We start from the raw sequence: 17,037 nt of genomic DNA, 5'->3' as shown, positions 1-17,037 counted from the left end.
ACCCCTGTGTGGTTTTGTGCTATGCTTACTCCAGCCTAGCTGCAAGCTTAAGCTAAAATCATCAGCCCTCTTTCCCCCACCTTTCTCTAGGGTGTTTTTTCATCTCTTCCCTGTCACTGGACCTCACCTGGTGCAGCTGGAGCATGTCACAGTGCAGCACACTCCTCTGATTGATAGAAAACTGATCAGCCAAAGAAAAAAACCCTCGCGCTTATCAGTTATACCTGCTCATATTATTACTTTTTGAGCCATGTTTATCATGGCAGGAAGGTTGTGTGTTTCAGTATCGGTTCACAGGGAGCCACTTACACCACTCCAATCATCAGCATTTTCTAAGGTCTGTGTGTATTTGCAGGATGGCACCTACTTCCATTTTCCAAGGTATTTTGTTGTACACTCTGCAAAAGTACCATTCTGTCCATAGCCACAGCAAGAGCAGGTTAGAATGGACCCAAGTGGAATCCACAGCTCCTGCTATTGCCATACAAGAGGAGCTCTTCAATGTTTAATAAACTACGGTCGTGTCCGTTACCATATGCAGGATCTCTGTGAGAAAGATGTGGTATGGATGGGAACTGGGAAGCCTGGGAGAATGATTTCCGTTTGAAAAAAAAAGAAATATTATTGTTGTGTCAGTTTCCAGTTTTTAGGGCCAAGGAATGAATTGCCAAGTCTTCATAAATCACCCAGTGCTGCCTTTATTGCTTCCTGGAAGGAATTCTTGGTAATGGCATTGGCTCTTCTGAACATGCACTCGGAGAAACAGCAATACCCGTATTCATGTCATGTTTTCATGTGATTTTCATTGAACTGTGTCAGGTCTCTTCCTCATCTCTGTGACATCCAAAAGCAAATCATGAGAAAAACACAACGTGACAGGGCAATATTGCAGTGCCATTAGCATTGTACCACTCTTAACTTCACAACACAAAGGAGAATTTCAGTCATTGGGCTAGATGTGTACAAAGAATTTCCTTGCCCCAGGACTGAGTGCTTAATTAATGGTCTTTATGCTTTCTTTATGTCCTCTGAGCAGGCCAAATGACAAATCAGCACTGGCTATCTGGCTAGGATATCCCATATGAAGTAACTGCTGTAGTGTCTCTAATGACGTCTAATAGAACTACTTGAGCAACTTCATCAGCCCTGACTGACTCTCATTTCCTCACAAAACTTTGTCAAAACCAGCAGCTTGTTTGATGACAGTTGTTTGGGGTAAGTTAGCTCTTACCATGTCGGAAGCATAGAATTTTTTAGGTTGGAAAAGACCTTTCAGATCATCAAGTCCAACTCTTAACCTAGTACTGCCAAGTCTCCCACTAAACCGTGTCCCTCAGTGCCACGTCTGCATGTCTTTTAAACACCTCCAGGGATGGTGACTCAACCAATTTCCTGGGCAGCCTGGTCCAATGCTTGACAGCTCTTTCTGGTGAATAAAGTTTTCCAAATATCCAGTCTTAACCTCACCTGGCACAACTTGAGGCCATTTCATCTTATCCTATCACTTGTTATTTAGGAGAAGAGACCAACCCCACCTTGCTACAACTTCCTTTCAGGTAGTTGTAGAGAGCCATAAGGTCTCCCCTGAGCCTTCTCTTCTCCAGACTAAGTCCCCCCAGGTCCCTCAGCTGCTCCTCGTAAGACTTGTGCCCCAGACCCTTCACCAGCTTCGTTGCCCTTCTCTGGACCTGATCCAGCATCTCAATGTCTTCCTTGTAGTGAGGGGCCCAGAACTGAAAGCAGGATGTGAGATATGGCCTCACCAGTGCCAAGTACAGGGAATGATCACTTTACTAGTACTGCTGCCCACACTATTTCTGATACAAGCCCGGATGCTCTTGGCCTTCTTGGCTGCCTGGGCACAAGCTGGCTCAATCAGTCATCAGGCAGTATTACCAAACAGTTCTCATCCAAACCCAGATATTTACTAGGGTTGCTCCAAGAAGCTTGACCTCACTTGGAGTATTGTGTGCAGTTCTGGTGTCCTCAACATAAAAAGGACATGGAACTGTTGGAACAAGTCCAGAGAAGGGCCATGAGGATGATCAGGGGACTGGAGCACCTCCTGTATGAAGACAGGCTGAGAAAGTTGGGGCTGTTCAGCCTGGAGAAGAGAAGGCTGCGTGGAGACCTCAGAGCAGCCTTCCAGTATCTGAAGGAGGCCTATAGGGATGCTGGGGAGGGACTCTTCATTAGGGACTGTAGTGATAGGACAAGGGGTAACGGGTTAAAACTTAAACAGGGGAAGTTTAGATTGGATATAAGGAGGAAATTCTTTCCTGTTAAGGTGGTGAGGCACTGGAATGGGTTGCCCAGGGAGGTTGTGAATGCTCCATCCCTGGCAGTGTTCAAGGCCAGGTTGGACAGAGCCTTGGGTGGCATGGTTTAGTGTGAGGTGTCCCTGCCCATGGCAGGGGGGTTGGAACTAGATGATCTTAAGGTCCTTTCCAACCCTAACGGTTCTATGATTCTATGATCCTAAAACTTGCAACAGTTCCTGCATTTTTTTGGTGACTGTCCCCTAGAAAAGGCTGATGGTGTTAAAAATTAGGAAAGTTGCTATCATAGAATCATAGAATAGTTAGGGTTGGAAAGGACCTTAAGATCATCTAGTTCCAACCTCCCTGCCGTGGGCAGGGACACCTTAACACTAAACCATGTCACCCAAGGCCTTGTCCAACCTGGCCTTGAACACTGCCAGGGATGGAGCATTCACAACCTCCCTGGGCAACCCATTCCAGTCGATTTCTTGCTTCATCATGTTTTGGTTAAAACCAGCCATTGTTTTGGGTCTGGCATGTCACTGCTGGATGGGAAATTTTTGTGCACTCCTGATCATCTCACCAAAAATCAAGATGGCAGAGTTCATCTTCCTCAGAGCCATCTAGAGTCTGGAGGTTTAAGTTACCTCTAAAGATGACCATCAATACGAATGCCTTATTTACTGCAGTCCCTGCAACCAGGTTGCTCTGTGAATACAGCCCATGGCATCTTCCACATCTGAAAGTACCTGAATGCTGAATCCACATCTAATCCTACTGGGATGCTGAAAATGTGCTAAGTTGTGCACAGCTTATCACAGCTGTGCATGGGGCCACAGCTGGCACTTGACCTAGTGATTACTATTTGCTGTGGTGGTTTGGAGCAGGGCTTTGTCCTCTTGATCCCCAGGAGCCCCTTGGAGGAAGAACGGTACAATTCTGCCCTTGGGTGGAGCTGCTGGGCAGCCCTCCTGGAAAAGCTCTCTTCACTGGATGCTTGGCAAGCACGGCGTAGTGGAACTGCGGTCATTGTAGCAAATGATTCTGCACTCCTAATCAACTCATGGGTAGTGTTTAATATCCTCTAACTGGCAGCTTCTTGTCTGGTGATGAACGTTCGTTTCACTACCCTCATATAAGCAATGAAGTCTGGCAAGATTCTTGCGTTCGGAAAGCAAGAGCAACTTTGGAAAAAGAGAAACACTTCATCTCATTTTTCTCCTCAGTCCATGAGCCCCGTGGTCTTGTTTCTTCAGTAGATCAGCTCTATTGTACTCAGCTGGTTGCCTCCCAGAAATGCATTAATGCACAGTCTGAATTACTGCAGGCCAAGGCCACTGGATAAGGCTGCCAGCTACAAGCCAAAAGAACAGCAAACCTGCAGTTTCCTGCTGCTTGTGTTCTCTGGATAATAACACCTCTGGCAGTGAAAACAAGGACGGGAATACGAGGGATCTTACATCCCTTTGCTAGGCAGAGGACATTTCAATGAGTATCCTTTCCAAAAGGCAAATATGGATGTAGATTTCTTAGGAGAAATGTGCTAGGAATCCAAAAAAAGAAAACACCAAAAACCAACAAAAGAATGAAAAAGGGGCTTGAAATTAAACATTTTAAATATTTTAAGGTCTCATTGAGACAAGCCTGCGAAATTGCTTTGATTTACCTATTGCTGAGCACAGCTGAATTGCAAATCCTTGTTCAGGGTACTTCAAAATAAGAGGAAATACATGCAAAGATTTCCATAATGCTAGAGAGATGTATAGATAGATTTTATTAAGAATTTCATTGATATATTTCACTATCAAATCTCAATGAATTCTTTGTAAACTTTTAAGTCTGGTTGTCATTTCCCCTGTTTGAAGTTCACACTGCTTTGCATTGACTGTTCCTCACTCACCCTGCTTGGAAGAACTAATTTTCAGCAGGTCTTAACCTACATTATGCTTCACTCTGTGTGTGTATGTACCCTACATATTCAGGTAGGGTGGATTGTTACGGATTTTAACTGCAGAAGCTGCAGATTTCTATATTTACCTGTTTTTAACTCTCACATGAAACTAAACTCTGAGACAGAACTCACCCAGAAGCATGATGTTAAAATGCTCTTTTTGAGTTTGGCTTTTCATCAGTATGCAAACAGAAACTGTCACAGCACCCATCAACGTGGAATCAGTCCTTTTTCTGTTGTCTTGGCAAGCAAGATTAAAACCATATCTTTAACTAGGCTTCCTAAGGATGCTTGCAGCATGATGCTGTCTGTTTGTCAGTCCTTTCCTAATGAGAGAACTGTATAATTTAATCTACTTGCCAATTTCAGCCAAATTTGGCAGGGGAGTAGCTGTAAGACCTCAGAGATATTAAGTTCTTCAAACTTTCATGAAATTCTTGCACATTCAATCCCTCTCTGAGGGGAGACCTGAGCAAGAGTTCAACTATATTATTAGATTATAACAGATAATATTATTGTAAATAATATATGTATTACTGTATTATAACAGAGAATTCACATGAGGGTGGAAGGGGGAGAGGCGTTATGAATGTCCCGCTCTGGGAAGTACCTGAGAGTAGTTTTGCCACCTTAGACACTCTAGGATCTGTCCTGTAGCCACAACGCAGCAGCAAGCCAGGCTTTACTCCTTCTGCTGCCCAAAGAACTGGTTGGTTCTTGATGCCTGGGGGCTTCTCAAATTCCCTGATGGTGCGGGTCTCATAAATTCCTAGGTAGTTACATCAGGGATTAATTTTTATGTTGGAATACTGCTGTGTTTTTCTTTCTGGAAGCTTGCCTTGTTCTTTGGAACTCAGGCTCATGAGTGAGATCAGTGACTGCTTCCAAGCAATAGTTTGCATTTTCAGAAGGGCTGTATCCATGCCCGTAAATAAAATGGACAAAAGTCTGTTCTCCAGCCCTAAGGCAAGTGACAAGACATGGCTTGTGTTCGTTAGCCTAAATTACTCTCCTCTGAAACAGAGTGGCCTGGTTCATCCTGGTTGTGGTAGGCAGTGGTGGCTGGCATGAGCATCCCCTGCAGCTTGGCCAGGACTTGTCTAGGAGAGTGCTAGTTCTCATGAACATGATACAGGCCAACACGGTGTCCAGGGACGTGTTTACAACTGACCATTTCCATCCTGGCCTTCTTTAGCTTGCTAGCATTGATGTAACCAAGAACACTGGTATTCCAGAGTGGTATTTGCTGTACTATTGGAGGCAAACAGCAAAGACAGAGGAATGATATTATTCTGCTCAGTCACCTGGGCCAGGACATCGGTTGGCTTGGACTGCATCAGGAGCCTGCTCGATCCCTGTTTTTTCAGCAAACTGCCCATGCCAATACGAAGTAAAGTTCTTTCTTTGAAAATGAAGCTGTACCAGAGCTGCACCTATAACCTTTACCTCTGTAACACATCTTTATTCAGAGTCCTTTTCAGAGGGGAGGGGTATTCTGAATGTCTGCCCCTACCAATGTTGTGTTTAGCATACTTGAAGCAAAACCTTGCAAAGGAACAGCCTGGTATAAACTGCTAATGCAAAGGTGTAAGAAAGCCAAGAGGAGTCAATGACCCTTCAGTGTTAAAACAAAAGGTTTAGAACTGCAGAGGGTTCATCAGGTGCTTTCTGAGAGAGCTGTAGGGCTTTCAAAGGCTATTCCCAGTGTTGGGCTTCAACAAAACCCATTGAAGATTTCATCAAAACACGTGAAAGAAAAAGGCAGTTGTAACGCAACAGTAGAGGTTCTGCAGTAAATCCTCTTTCACCTCTCCCTGCCAAAAGCCTGTTTTAATGGCAAACAGCAAACGTGTGTTACCTTCAGTTGCAGTGTATCTGGTCATGCTATAGTACGTGGCCCTGTGTGACTGCAGTTCAGTCATGCTTTGGAAAGCAATAGCTCAAAATCCACACTTTAGGAACACATGCCGAGTATCATTACTCAGTTCCTCTTTCTTTCTCAGTACTTGGCAGTCTGAGCATCTGGTTTACGGTGCCTTTCAAAAGGAGCAGATAGAAATCCTGCACCTCTTTGCAGTACAGATAAAATGACCATCATGAGTTTTATTGTTTGTGTTTGTTTTCATTATTTCTGGGATCTTTAAAAGTATCGCAGCACCTTGCTTTTAGCTAAACCTTTCCAGTAGCTCACTATTTCCTTGCATATTGTGTTGGTAGCTGAGCTACTTGGCTTTTGTATTGCCATGTGTTGCGTATATTTGAGCCATATCACAGTTAGAAAGCACTTTATAAATACCCTCTTGCTCTCATTCATGCGTATAGATTTCTTTATGAAGATATTTGTGAATGATTCCCTGACTTTCAGAGTACTCCTATGTGACAAAAGTAGAGAAAATATGTGCAAGGCTATTCTGTGCTTGTGGTTGTTGTTTTTATCCCCTTCTGAGTGTGATGAAAGGCAGTTTGTACAGTCAATGCCTGCCTCTGTAAGGTGAATGTTGTCTGGTAGGATGCTTAGGTTGGCTATCAGAGTATGTACAATGATAAAAAATAATATATAAAGAAGTTTTCCTTCTAGTTGACAGTAGTTCTAGAAGCATAAAGGAGTCAGAGTGAATATTCCTGTGTGTAGCAGAACATCCCCTTGGGACATACTTTCAGCATTTATTTTTAACCTATTGGCCATTTTTTAGTTGCATATTTTTAACGTCTATGTGCAACTAATGTCTGATACCTTTGTCTAGTATGCTGTCAAGAAAAATATGTAGATACTGGCAGATCTAGGGGAAAAGTCCTGGTTGACCGAAATCGCTGAAAGTTTGGTCATTCCTTCAAGTACTCAAGGTGACTGTGTTCTTGCATGGTGCTTCTCTCACATCTACTACTTGTTGCTTATTTGCAGTGCCAAAGACACTTCGGTATTTTCCTCCCTTTTTTCTGTGCCCTTCTAAGATCTCTTGACAATCTCTGTAATGCTGTGTCCTAAGTTTTGCATTGTTTTCCCAAGGTGACATGGTGACCATAAAGTAGGTGACCCTCCCCTCTTGATGGCTTCTAATGCTACCTCCCATGTTGTGTTTTCTTTCATAGCTATTCCTCTGTTGCTAGACAAAGTTCTATTCATTTATCACCCCATATCAGCTTTCTGATTTGTGTCCAGTAATTTATGACTGTTTGGGGCTTTGGTACACATTACAGTGCCCAGTGACCCTGGTGACCCTCCTCCTCATGTACTCACTGCAGTGTTGGCCTCTGGGACAGCTTCTTGATGCTGCAGGTTGCAGTGTGTATGGCCGTGTCAAGCCATGCAGGCTGAGGATCAAGGTCTTTGTCCAACTTACACCAAGTATAAGGAATTTAAGCAGCAAGAAGTTGATCGTGCAGATAAACAGACACTGAGGGTAGGATTCATATGTTGGCTCTGACCGTGTAGGTCATGAGGTGCTGCTGATACAGTGATGCGCATGAGAGAATAGTCTAGACGGTCCTCTAGGCTGCAGCTTGAGGAGAATATTGTAAATACAATGCTGAGTTTTACCTGGAACTCAGTGGAATTCCTCCCAGTTACCAGCACACACTTTTGGTAAGGTGGGGACTTTATCCTGCTGGTCATAAATACCAAATGAAATACACTGCTCATGGCAGTTACTGGTGGTGATATTCGTGAAGGCACATCTACAGCACACTTTCTTTGTTCCGTGCTTTTGGTGGTACTTTATTAGTACCAGTTAAGAACATAAGTATGTTTTTCCCTTCCATCTCTTTGCCACTTGAGAGTTATATTTAAGACATAAAGGACTGGGAGCACTGGGAGAAGGTGGAGAATGAGCAGGAAGGAAGAAGGGAGTTGTTTCCTTTCTTGGCTTTATCTGTAGCTAATAGTGTGAATGTGTTCATTTTTTAAACCATGATTGCTTTGATATTTGTTGGCTGTAGCATAGATCTTTGGTATGGAATTACAGTGCCAATTATATAAAATATATGGAGCACATATAAAATACATCTACACGTACCTGCATGTGCAAGCTTTCAAACTAAAAGAAAAAATAAACCTGCAATTAGTTCTTGAGCTTCAGTCATTTATTTTTGAAAAAAAGGACTGTAACTTCCCCCAAAACATCCCCTGCTTGTTGCAATGTAAAAGGATCCAACATTGTACTTCCTCCTTGGAATTTGTGGGGAAGTGCATTTTGCTGCCAACGTAACATCCTTTAACAGGTCTCCTGCTGGTCGGACCTCGCGTCCTGCTGTGACAGCCATGACCGTGTGTGCAATTGATTGTTAGTGGGCGATATAAATCTGATTGGAACATGCCTGTTAATTGGTTTGAGAGCCCGATATAGACAATGCTGTCCTAAAGCAGATTGTGTAGATAGGCCTAGTCATAGGGTTAATTCTGCTTGACAGCACATCAGCAGCATCTTGAGAGTAATTACCCAACTTAAGTTTTCCCACAGTTGAATTGAGATCTTCAAAGGCTTCTACATTTACAAGTATTATTAACCTATATCTGAAACATGATGTTCCCACAAGGGCTAATTTTTTCTTCCTTTTATTAAATATACAGGTTATAGGGTTCATTTGCTAAGTGCTAAGCCCTTAGAAGAAAACGGTGCTTGTTAGAGAGGGAAAAATCTGCAGTGCACAACCAAAGCTAATGGTGCATAATGCACACATCATTGTCTTTTTACAAAGACTTTTAAAACAAGTTAAAACTTAGGTCTGGCTCCCTTCCTCTCTCCCTCTCTCCCACCCCCTGCTTTCCACTTTTAAGGAAATCAAACCGCTTATTCCTATGTGCAGAGTGAGTAAATTGAAGACACACACAAACAAAACCCTCCTAGGATGTTGTACAATTAAGTACAGATCATTGGATACAATACATATGACATTAATGAAATGGTATCTGCTTCAAAAATAGATTGGAAACATTCATGAATAAATTAAATCCTCTTAATGACTTTTCAAAAATGAAAATGAATGAAAACAATATTTATTTCATAGGAACAACTGTGTGCCATGATTCACAGCATACAGTTAAATCCTGGTTTGAATTTATATTCTATTTTCTGCATTCATTTTGTGATTTGTCTTTTAAAATATCTTCTTTTTAACTTGACGCTATTAAAAAAAAACAGATATTAAAGATAATAGTTACTATTTGGGTTCAAATGCCCATAAATGCATTAAATATTAACATACAGAAGTAGGCAGTCTTGTTAAAGATGATGTTTGCTGGGGGGATCAGTCTGATAAATGGCTTTTGTGGCATAAATCAGTTCTTGTAACTTATGATCTTTTTATTTTCTTTTGCAGGTCAGAAACGAAGTTTGACTCCAACTCAGGTATGTTTAAATTTACAGTGTTTTGCTCAATGTACACTATTCAGGTTAATCTCAAAAGAGTAGTTTATCAGTTCGAGTTCAGTTTAGTTTTAAACAAACTGGGGTAGGTCAGTCTTAAAAAGGATCTTCATTTCTCACCCTCTGGAAACAGCATTATTGCTGTGAAACATTTGCTTTCATTCCTTTCATTAGTTCCCGTCTCTTTACATTTTCCCAAAAGATGATCAGGAAGATGTATCTTGCGACAGGCTTTAATTGATCCGGAAAAATTATAACACAAATAAATGATAATACAGACTAAAGCAAATGGAGGATTGAAGTCAAGCTGGAGAATGATCACTGCTTTAAGGGAGAATGTTTTTCTTCCTGGTGGACGAAGACTTTTCATGGGAATTTGAAGTCAGTGCAGCCTATCTGTCAGGAAACAGATGATTTGTCATCAAATTTTCATGACAGATGCATGTACACAACGCATGCCAGAGCAGTCTGTAGAGCTCGCTTTAGGAGGTTTACCAAAAGGCAGTCTCTCTCAAGTTGTCTTTTTAAAGAATTGTAATGTGTTGTAGGGATTGGGAGGGAAGGCAAGGTCAGTCTAACAGGTTAATGTGTATCTAGCAAGACAAAAACCACAGGACAGCAAACAGGGGGAAGGCTGGGGAAAAAGCAGAGATCTTAATACCAGACTGTTATTTATTCAGTTAGCTATTCCTGGGTGTTCCTTGAACTTAAACAATAGTAAATTAAGAATAGGCTGTTGTCCTGAAACGAGCTGAAATGTCCATTGCCTGAAAAGGTCATTCAAAACACACTTTTTGTTAAGATGAAAAAGACTGGTTTAAGCAGAAAGCTTGATACTATTATGGCAATTTTAGGTTTAGGCGGGTGTTATCTTCTATCTGGTTTGCTTTATGCAGTGATTATAATTGCTTATAATGATACGAATTTTACAATATATATTAATCAGAGTGTTCATGAGATAGCATGTTTTCTTTTGTCCCAGTTACAACACGATTTGGGTTTGAAATGTGAGGTATTACATTGCTTTTTCTTTCCACATTAGATTTTATCTTTGGAACTATATGGGAGTGAAATCTACAGCAGGAAGCATTTATGTAGCCAATTCCTACATCTTGTATACTTGAGTCATCTTGCTTCTATTATGATTTTAGTCTGTGAGTTTGAGGTTACTTACTTTAAATATTGCTTGAATGAACTCTGTGACAACATTGGTTCTTGGATCTTGACGAAACAGTTTTACGTGGCGGGGAGGAGGGGGGTAACAGTACACGCTGTCTGCCATTACCCCCTTTCTTTTAGTAAAGTCACCAAAACTAGGGTGAGGAGTGGTGTCAAACATCTCACTTTTCTGTTGAGCAGTAAATGCTGTCTGAAAAACTTCAGTTTGCTTGCTGGATTCAGCTACGGTCAGTTTTCTGTAGAGAGCTTCCTCTTTTGAGTCAGCTCTGCTGTTTGGTGTCCAGTTCTGCATGCTGCTCCCCGTGGCAGTGAGGCCAGGGGTACGGTATTTCTGAGGGAGCACAGAGCAGGGACAAAGGTTTGGCATTATCACAGCTATGGTGAATGCCTGCTCAGTAGGTGTCATAGGGCATCTGTGACTGGACTCTAGGGTGAGTATGAGCTTTTAAATGTCTCCTCTTCATCTCTGTGGGCTCTGTCGGCTTCCTTCTTTGAGCTTGGGTCCATATTCTGGGCACAGTTTGTCACTTATTTCTCACACAGCAGCACTGGTTGCCCAAAGACTATAGGACTAGAGTTGTTCCCCCTACCCTCCTCTTCCAAAGACATTCCTGAGGCACTGTTCTTACAAGATTCTGGCCTTGTGAATGCCTAGTACAGTTTTGTCTCCCCAGAAGCACAGAGTGCACAGAGGTTGCAAAAATATTTGGAAGTAAAGACCATTTACAGGAGACCACACAAAAAATACATAAATGTGAATGAGCAGGTAAAGACCCTGGATCTTCCCTGTCTCCACCTTTTTTTTTTTTCTGTGCACATAAATATTTTCTGGATGCACACCAGAATTCTCTGTAGCAGGTGATTGGTGTTATTTTGCTGAGTGTCAACATCAGCAGGTACCATGAATGTCAAGGTACTTTGTATACCATTATACAGTATAGAAGGTCTGGGACTGAGGAATTTCTTAGATTTATTCCTCCTTTTTCTGCAGAGCCTCACTTTCATCTTCTGCTTGTGATCCCTTTTTCCTAAATCCCTAGGGAAGTCTTTGGTTGGAACAGTTTCAGGCTTTCCTGACTTGGGACCCTGGCCACCCCCAAGGTGTTTTAAGGCTCCTCACTGGTGATCCACTGTAGATTGCCAATGGATGTGGCTGGCTAGGCCAGCCTGGGCTCCTGGTCCCAAATGCTGTACTTGGAATGCAGAATTACTGAGGTTTAACACCTCGGTATCATCAGTGGTGCCTCTTTCAGCACAGATTTCAGTTAACAACCAAGGGCAGATGTTAAAAGTTAGTACAAAAACCAGATTCAGCACACAATTAAAATGACATCTTAAGAGAAAAAAAATCAAAGAAACTCCATAACCTCAAAGTGCATTTCATGGCCAGCAACACCAAGGCTGAAAAAAATCCCTTAGCTTTCAAACAGTACAGCAGCCTTCCTGTTACAGAGACAATACTCAGTTCATCCACCAAAAGCTTTCCTTGAGAGATAGTGCAAGCATTTAGAGTGTATCTTTTGTTCTCAATATGTGAGAGCAGAGAAGTGGAGATAGTGTGATCAAGTCAACAGGTATCATCCAAATAAAACATTGCTGCTTTTGTTTCCCCACCAAAGAGTTCACCATCACTTTCCAAAAGCAAGACCAGACCTCCTGCTGCCTCGCAGTGAACAGGAAGAGCAGAGCAATGTGCTGGTGATGACAGAGAGACATCCTCATAAAAAACTCTTTCTCTGGCATAGAGGGGTGCAGTGCCCTATGTAACACCGTGTTCTGCAAAACAGGGGCCTTTGAAGCGTGTAAATGTAGCATTGGTTTTTAAAAGGGCTGCTGCCATTTGACACCAATGACTGTATTTCTGCAACCTTTTGTTCCTTGGAGACACCTTAAGGTATTTTCATATCCCTCATTTCATTTTCACCCCAGAATGTGATTCCTGAGTAAACCAATGATCCTGCAAACTGGAACAAACATGCTTTGTTCTCCTTTATCTCATGTTACTCAAAACAGTTCAAGTGCTGAATGTAAGAATGAGGTAATTTTACTCTAGAATGAATATTTTCTTCCAGGGAGCTGTTACACAACCTGTCGCATGCTCTAAATGAGCCCTAATGTTAATTCCAGTTAACCTGCAAGTCTCAATATGCCCTTGTTAAGCATTTATCAATGCTTCTTGTACTTGTCTTCCCTAGAAATATTTGTGAAGAATTAAAAGAAGTCTTTCTGAGGCAAGTACAAGGGCAGGAATACAGCTTTAAGAGTGCCCAGTAGGCTCACTGTAAGTGTAACCCTGAAAATGTTGTTCAACACTGAAATATTAGGCAAACATTGTCAAAAGAAGATTAATTTGAATTTGAGCATTAACTTAAAGGAAGGCTGTCAAATTCCTATCGTGATGATCGGGATTTATCATATAAATAGCTATACCATCTGTAGGGGACACACATTCTTCATGTCATGACAAACAGTTCCATCTGAGAAACTTCTTTTTCTCTACTGAGTCTTTGTAAGTCTATAGCTGGCACAATTTCAGTCTCAGAGACCATGGGGTTAGTTTCATGCTGTTAGAAGATCTTATGAAATGAAACAATTTTGCTTTCCTGTCATAATATGATGAATTTCAGTAGTACTGAAAATAGAATTTTTTCCCTAAAAAAGTAGTTGAAAACAAAAAAGGTTGTAGGATTATTATTATTCTTTTTTCCTCAAAATTTGTTAGGAACAAAGCAAGCCACAAAAACCACAGCTGAAAGTTTTTTGGTTTAATTATTAGTATTTTGGTAGTGTCTGAAATCCTTATTGTGCTATGTGTTTGATTGGCAAATTTTAGAATTTAATAATGTAAGAATTATATTGGAGCAATAAGCTAATGAAAGATTTTTTTTTTTCCAAATTTAGAGCAAAATATGTCTTCATGGTGCTGTTCTGTAACAGGAAGAATTTGTAAGTCTCAGAAGCTGTTGCTGACCTCTGTTACTGCAGGAAGTCAGGGAGGGCAATGCAGTGACAGTCAGGGAAGCACTGTGCTGCGGGAATGTGCGCTGGCAAAAGAGAGAGGAGTGCCCAAGTGTGCACAGTGCCTTCAGCTGGGTTCTTCATCACTCACTGTGCCAGTTCCCTGCTCCTGTCAGAAAGAGAGGTGCATCTCCAACCACCCTTCTGTCTTCCTGCTTCTACACAGATCACATGAAATATGGATTACCTGTGTGATTTTATATCACTGTTTGTGTCAATGCTTTGGAAACTTTCCAATTAGCACCAGGAATTAAGCTATAATAGATGTCCATGCAGCTAGAGGCTGTCCTGAGGGACAGCTACACACGAGCTTTTGTTGGATTCCTGCTGCTCCAGCAGTCAAATACAAAGCAAGTCAAGGAGCCCCCAGCAGTTCCTGGAATTTCCTTTGCCTGCCTTGTCTGGACTCACAGTGTCAGCCAGAGACTCCACAGGTCATTTCTCCTCTCTGCACATCGCTTTTTCCATCAGAATGAGTGTATCCCTATGTCTTCATCACAGCACAATGCTGTCACCCCTCTATCCCCATCAAAATTTCCACCGATGCCTTTCTCACCTCTTGCATTTACTGGTATCATTCCCTTAATGTGGCCCCTATGATGTCTAACTTGCTAGGCTACATGATTCAGCACAGGTGCTAGAGAATAGTTGAAGGTTGGGGGTGGTCAGATGTTTTCCTCCTGTAAATTCCTCCTGGCTACACTTCCAGATGTTCAGCAATAGGCTTTCCAAACTCTCGCTATCAGCCCTGATTTCCTCTAGCCTGTCATCAGTCCGATTGCATGAAAGTCATCAGTACAACTGCTAAGAGCATAAGGAACTCTTCACCCAAGTAAGAGAGAAATGAAAATCAAAAGGCATCTTGAAAGGGAGCATCTCTTACTGATCCTTGCTACTAGGGAAACCCAACAGAAACTTAACTTGCCTGAAACCTTAGGTCTTGGAAGCAGCAGGGTCCTCAGTAATATCATCCACTGGTTGATTGGATCATAGATCCAAATACAGATTAATGAATTAATTCCTAAATTTTATTGATGTCAGCTTCTTCGCCCAGGTTGTGATAGAGCAGTTCTGAATTTCTTCTTAGCAAGTCTGAGGAATAGGGAAGAGACTTTTGGTGTTCATAACAAAATCATATCGACAAGTTCATCAGTCACTCTACAACCAGAGTATGTGATTAAAAACCATAAAAAGATTACCTGTAGAGTCTCTAAGAGGTTAAAGTGGCAAAATAACCTGAGACACTGAAGAATAGGGACGCTCCAGAGCTCTTTGGATGAGGCAAACAACCTCTCCCGAGTCTCTTTCAGCTGTGAGGAATTATTCCCTTCTCTCTGGCCACCATCAGTGCATGAATTTTGGAAAGAGTGCATGAGCTGGCACAGAGAGACAGTAACTACATGAGCAGAACAGCAGCTCGAGTAAGATAATCATCTTACTTGTCGTTGCCTGTTAGTGCTATTTTGGTTTTGGCATTAACAACTCTGCAAGCAGATCGTTAGGGATGCAGTGGCTGGAGAGCATGGTCTGTTATATTTGTTCAGCAGCGAGGTGAACATTTAGATTCAGGTGGAAGCTGAACCATCTGTTGAATGCTTTTCACTGCAATGTGACTTGGAGTACAGATGGCTGGGACATCTCACTGGTAAAGCCCAGAGAGCTACATGCATGTAACGGCACTGATCTGCAGTAACCGATCATCATCCTGCTCTTGTGCCTCTTGGAAAGATGGCAAAAATTGGTCAAATTATTTCAGCATATAGAACAAGGTTTTAATTTGTGGAGGGCTGATTAAAAATGTTGTAAGCATGCAGGCAAGCTTGCTCATCGAGGATTTTTAAAGAAGGCCATTAGCTGCCTTGGATTCCAGATGTGTTACTTTCTGAATTCTAATACTGGCTTTGCAGTTGCAGATGTCTTTTCCTCCCACTTTCTCTGTTTGTCTTATTTGTATCTGAGCTGGGCTATTGCTTGCTATCATTGACATGATTCTTCTCAGTTGTCAGAGTATTTTAAGAGGAAGCCTGTTCACTTCCGTAAGCTAGATCCATGAATCTACCAGTGGAGGCCAGCAGCCTTGATCAGCCTTAAATCCTTCTGTGGGAGTAATTTGTGTACCTGATATTGCAGGGTGTTGGGGATAATATGTTCCTCCCTGCAAGAATTCCTGTTTGTGTTCTTATTAACAGGGCAACTACTTAAAGATGCACTGCTCCCGTGAGCTAGCACACAAACTCACTGTCATCCTGTCAGCGTGTGGCAAGAACTGTGTGTTAAAGGGCCTTGCTCAGGGAGCCAGGAATGTAATACCAGCAAAGACAAATGAAATTTTCTGTTTCTGTCTTACACACCCTTCAGTAATCATTGCTGATTCTTTCTTGCCTGGCTCTGGGGGTCTTGCTGAGAAGGATTTTGCAATGTGTTTAAATTGGTCCTGTAATGAAAATATTTAGATGTAGGTTTTCCATTTTATTATCCTGAATGTAAGCAGATTCATCAGATGTATTTAGGAGATTTTTTTGTACCCTTCTTTCTAAATATCAAAGGCAATCTTTCTTATTTTTTATTTCATTGTAAATAGCTAGAAAAGGCTCTCTTTAAGAAACAATTTGGCAAAGGTAGTCTGAGAAGACGCGAATAATATGTAAATCATGGGCTTATTACATGGAATTGGAAGCTGCTACACAGTTAAATTATAAAGTACAGTTGGGTGAGGGTTTTTTATTTGTCATATGTATAGCTGCTTCAGATAGGCTTGGTTTGGTGGGGACTTAGTCTGTTGTTAGTCAGCAAATTGTTACTGGTCCAGAGGGCTGGATTGCTTAAAAAGAAAAACATTGTGATTCTACCTTAGACCCGCTGACCATTTTCCAGTTTTTTTACTGAGTGAGGCTACCTAATTACTTTTCAAGAGCTACTTGCATTGAGGTCTTATTCAGTGGACAAAATAGATGATTTTTGGTGATATTCTTGAATTACCCCACGCTTAAAAACTTCATAAAGAGTGTTTCTACTCCTTTTAAATGAAAAAGTCCTCAGTCAAATTAACCCTATTACAGACTGTGATAATTAACTTTGCCATAGTCCCACTTAATTAGCCAAAACTGGAGTATGTGCAAGGGAAGCCACAAGAATGGACAAGCAGGGAGGTTTCTGGTCACAGCTGTGGCTCATTGAGGTGGTTATATAGCTCAAATGCAACTTATCCTCACCATGTACAGCTCAAGTGAGTTGTATTGTTTCATTGCTTTATTAGTCCTCTTTT

The 17,037-nt window shown here is 41.7% G+C and overlaps 1 protein-coding gene across 3 annotated transcripts in view; it reads left to right on the top strand.

The window, feature by feature from the left end:
- MSRB3 (methionine sulfoxide reductase B3) overlaps positions 1–17,037 on the top strand; it is an 82,380-nt gene that overhangs the window by 38,577 nt on the left and 26,766 nt on the right. For all 3 annotated transcript variants that reach the window (XM_057425437.1, XM_057425435.1, XM_057425436.1), the window contains exon 5: positions 9,529–9,557. In XM_057425437.1, the coding sequence (XP_057281420.1) occupies positions 9,529–9,557 (29 nt within the window). The remainder of the gene's footprint in view (positions 1–9,528; positions 9,558–17,037) is intronic.

This window comes from Pezoporus wallicus, unplaced genomic scaffold (genome assembly GCF_028554395.1).
Source record: "Pezoporus wallicus isolate ANWC-B61680 ecotype Strahan unplaced genomic scaffold, APGP_CSIRO_Pwel_v1 contig_4722, whole genome shotgun sequence".
Classification (NCBI taxonomy): Eukaryota; Metazoa; Chordata; class Aves; order Psittaciformes; family Psittacidae; genus Pezoporus; species Pezoporus wallicus.
Note: the sequence above shows the minus strand (reverse complement) of the source record. Positions and strands in the feature narration are given on the sequence as shown.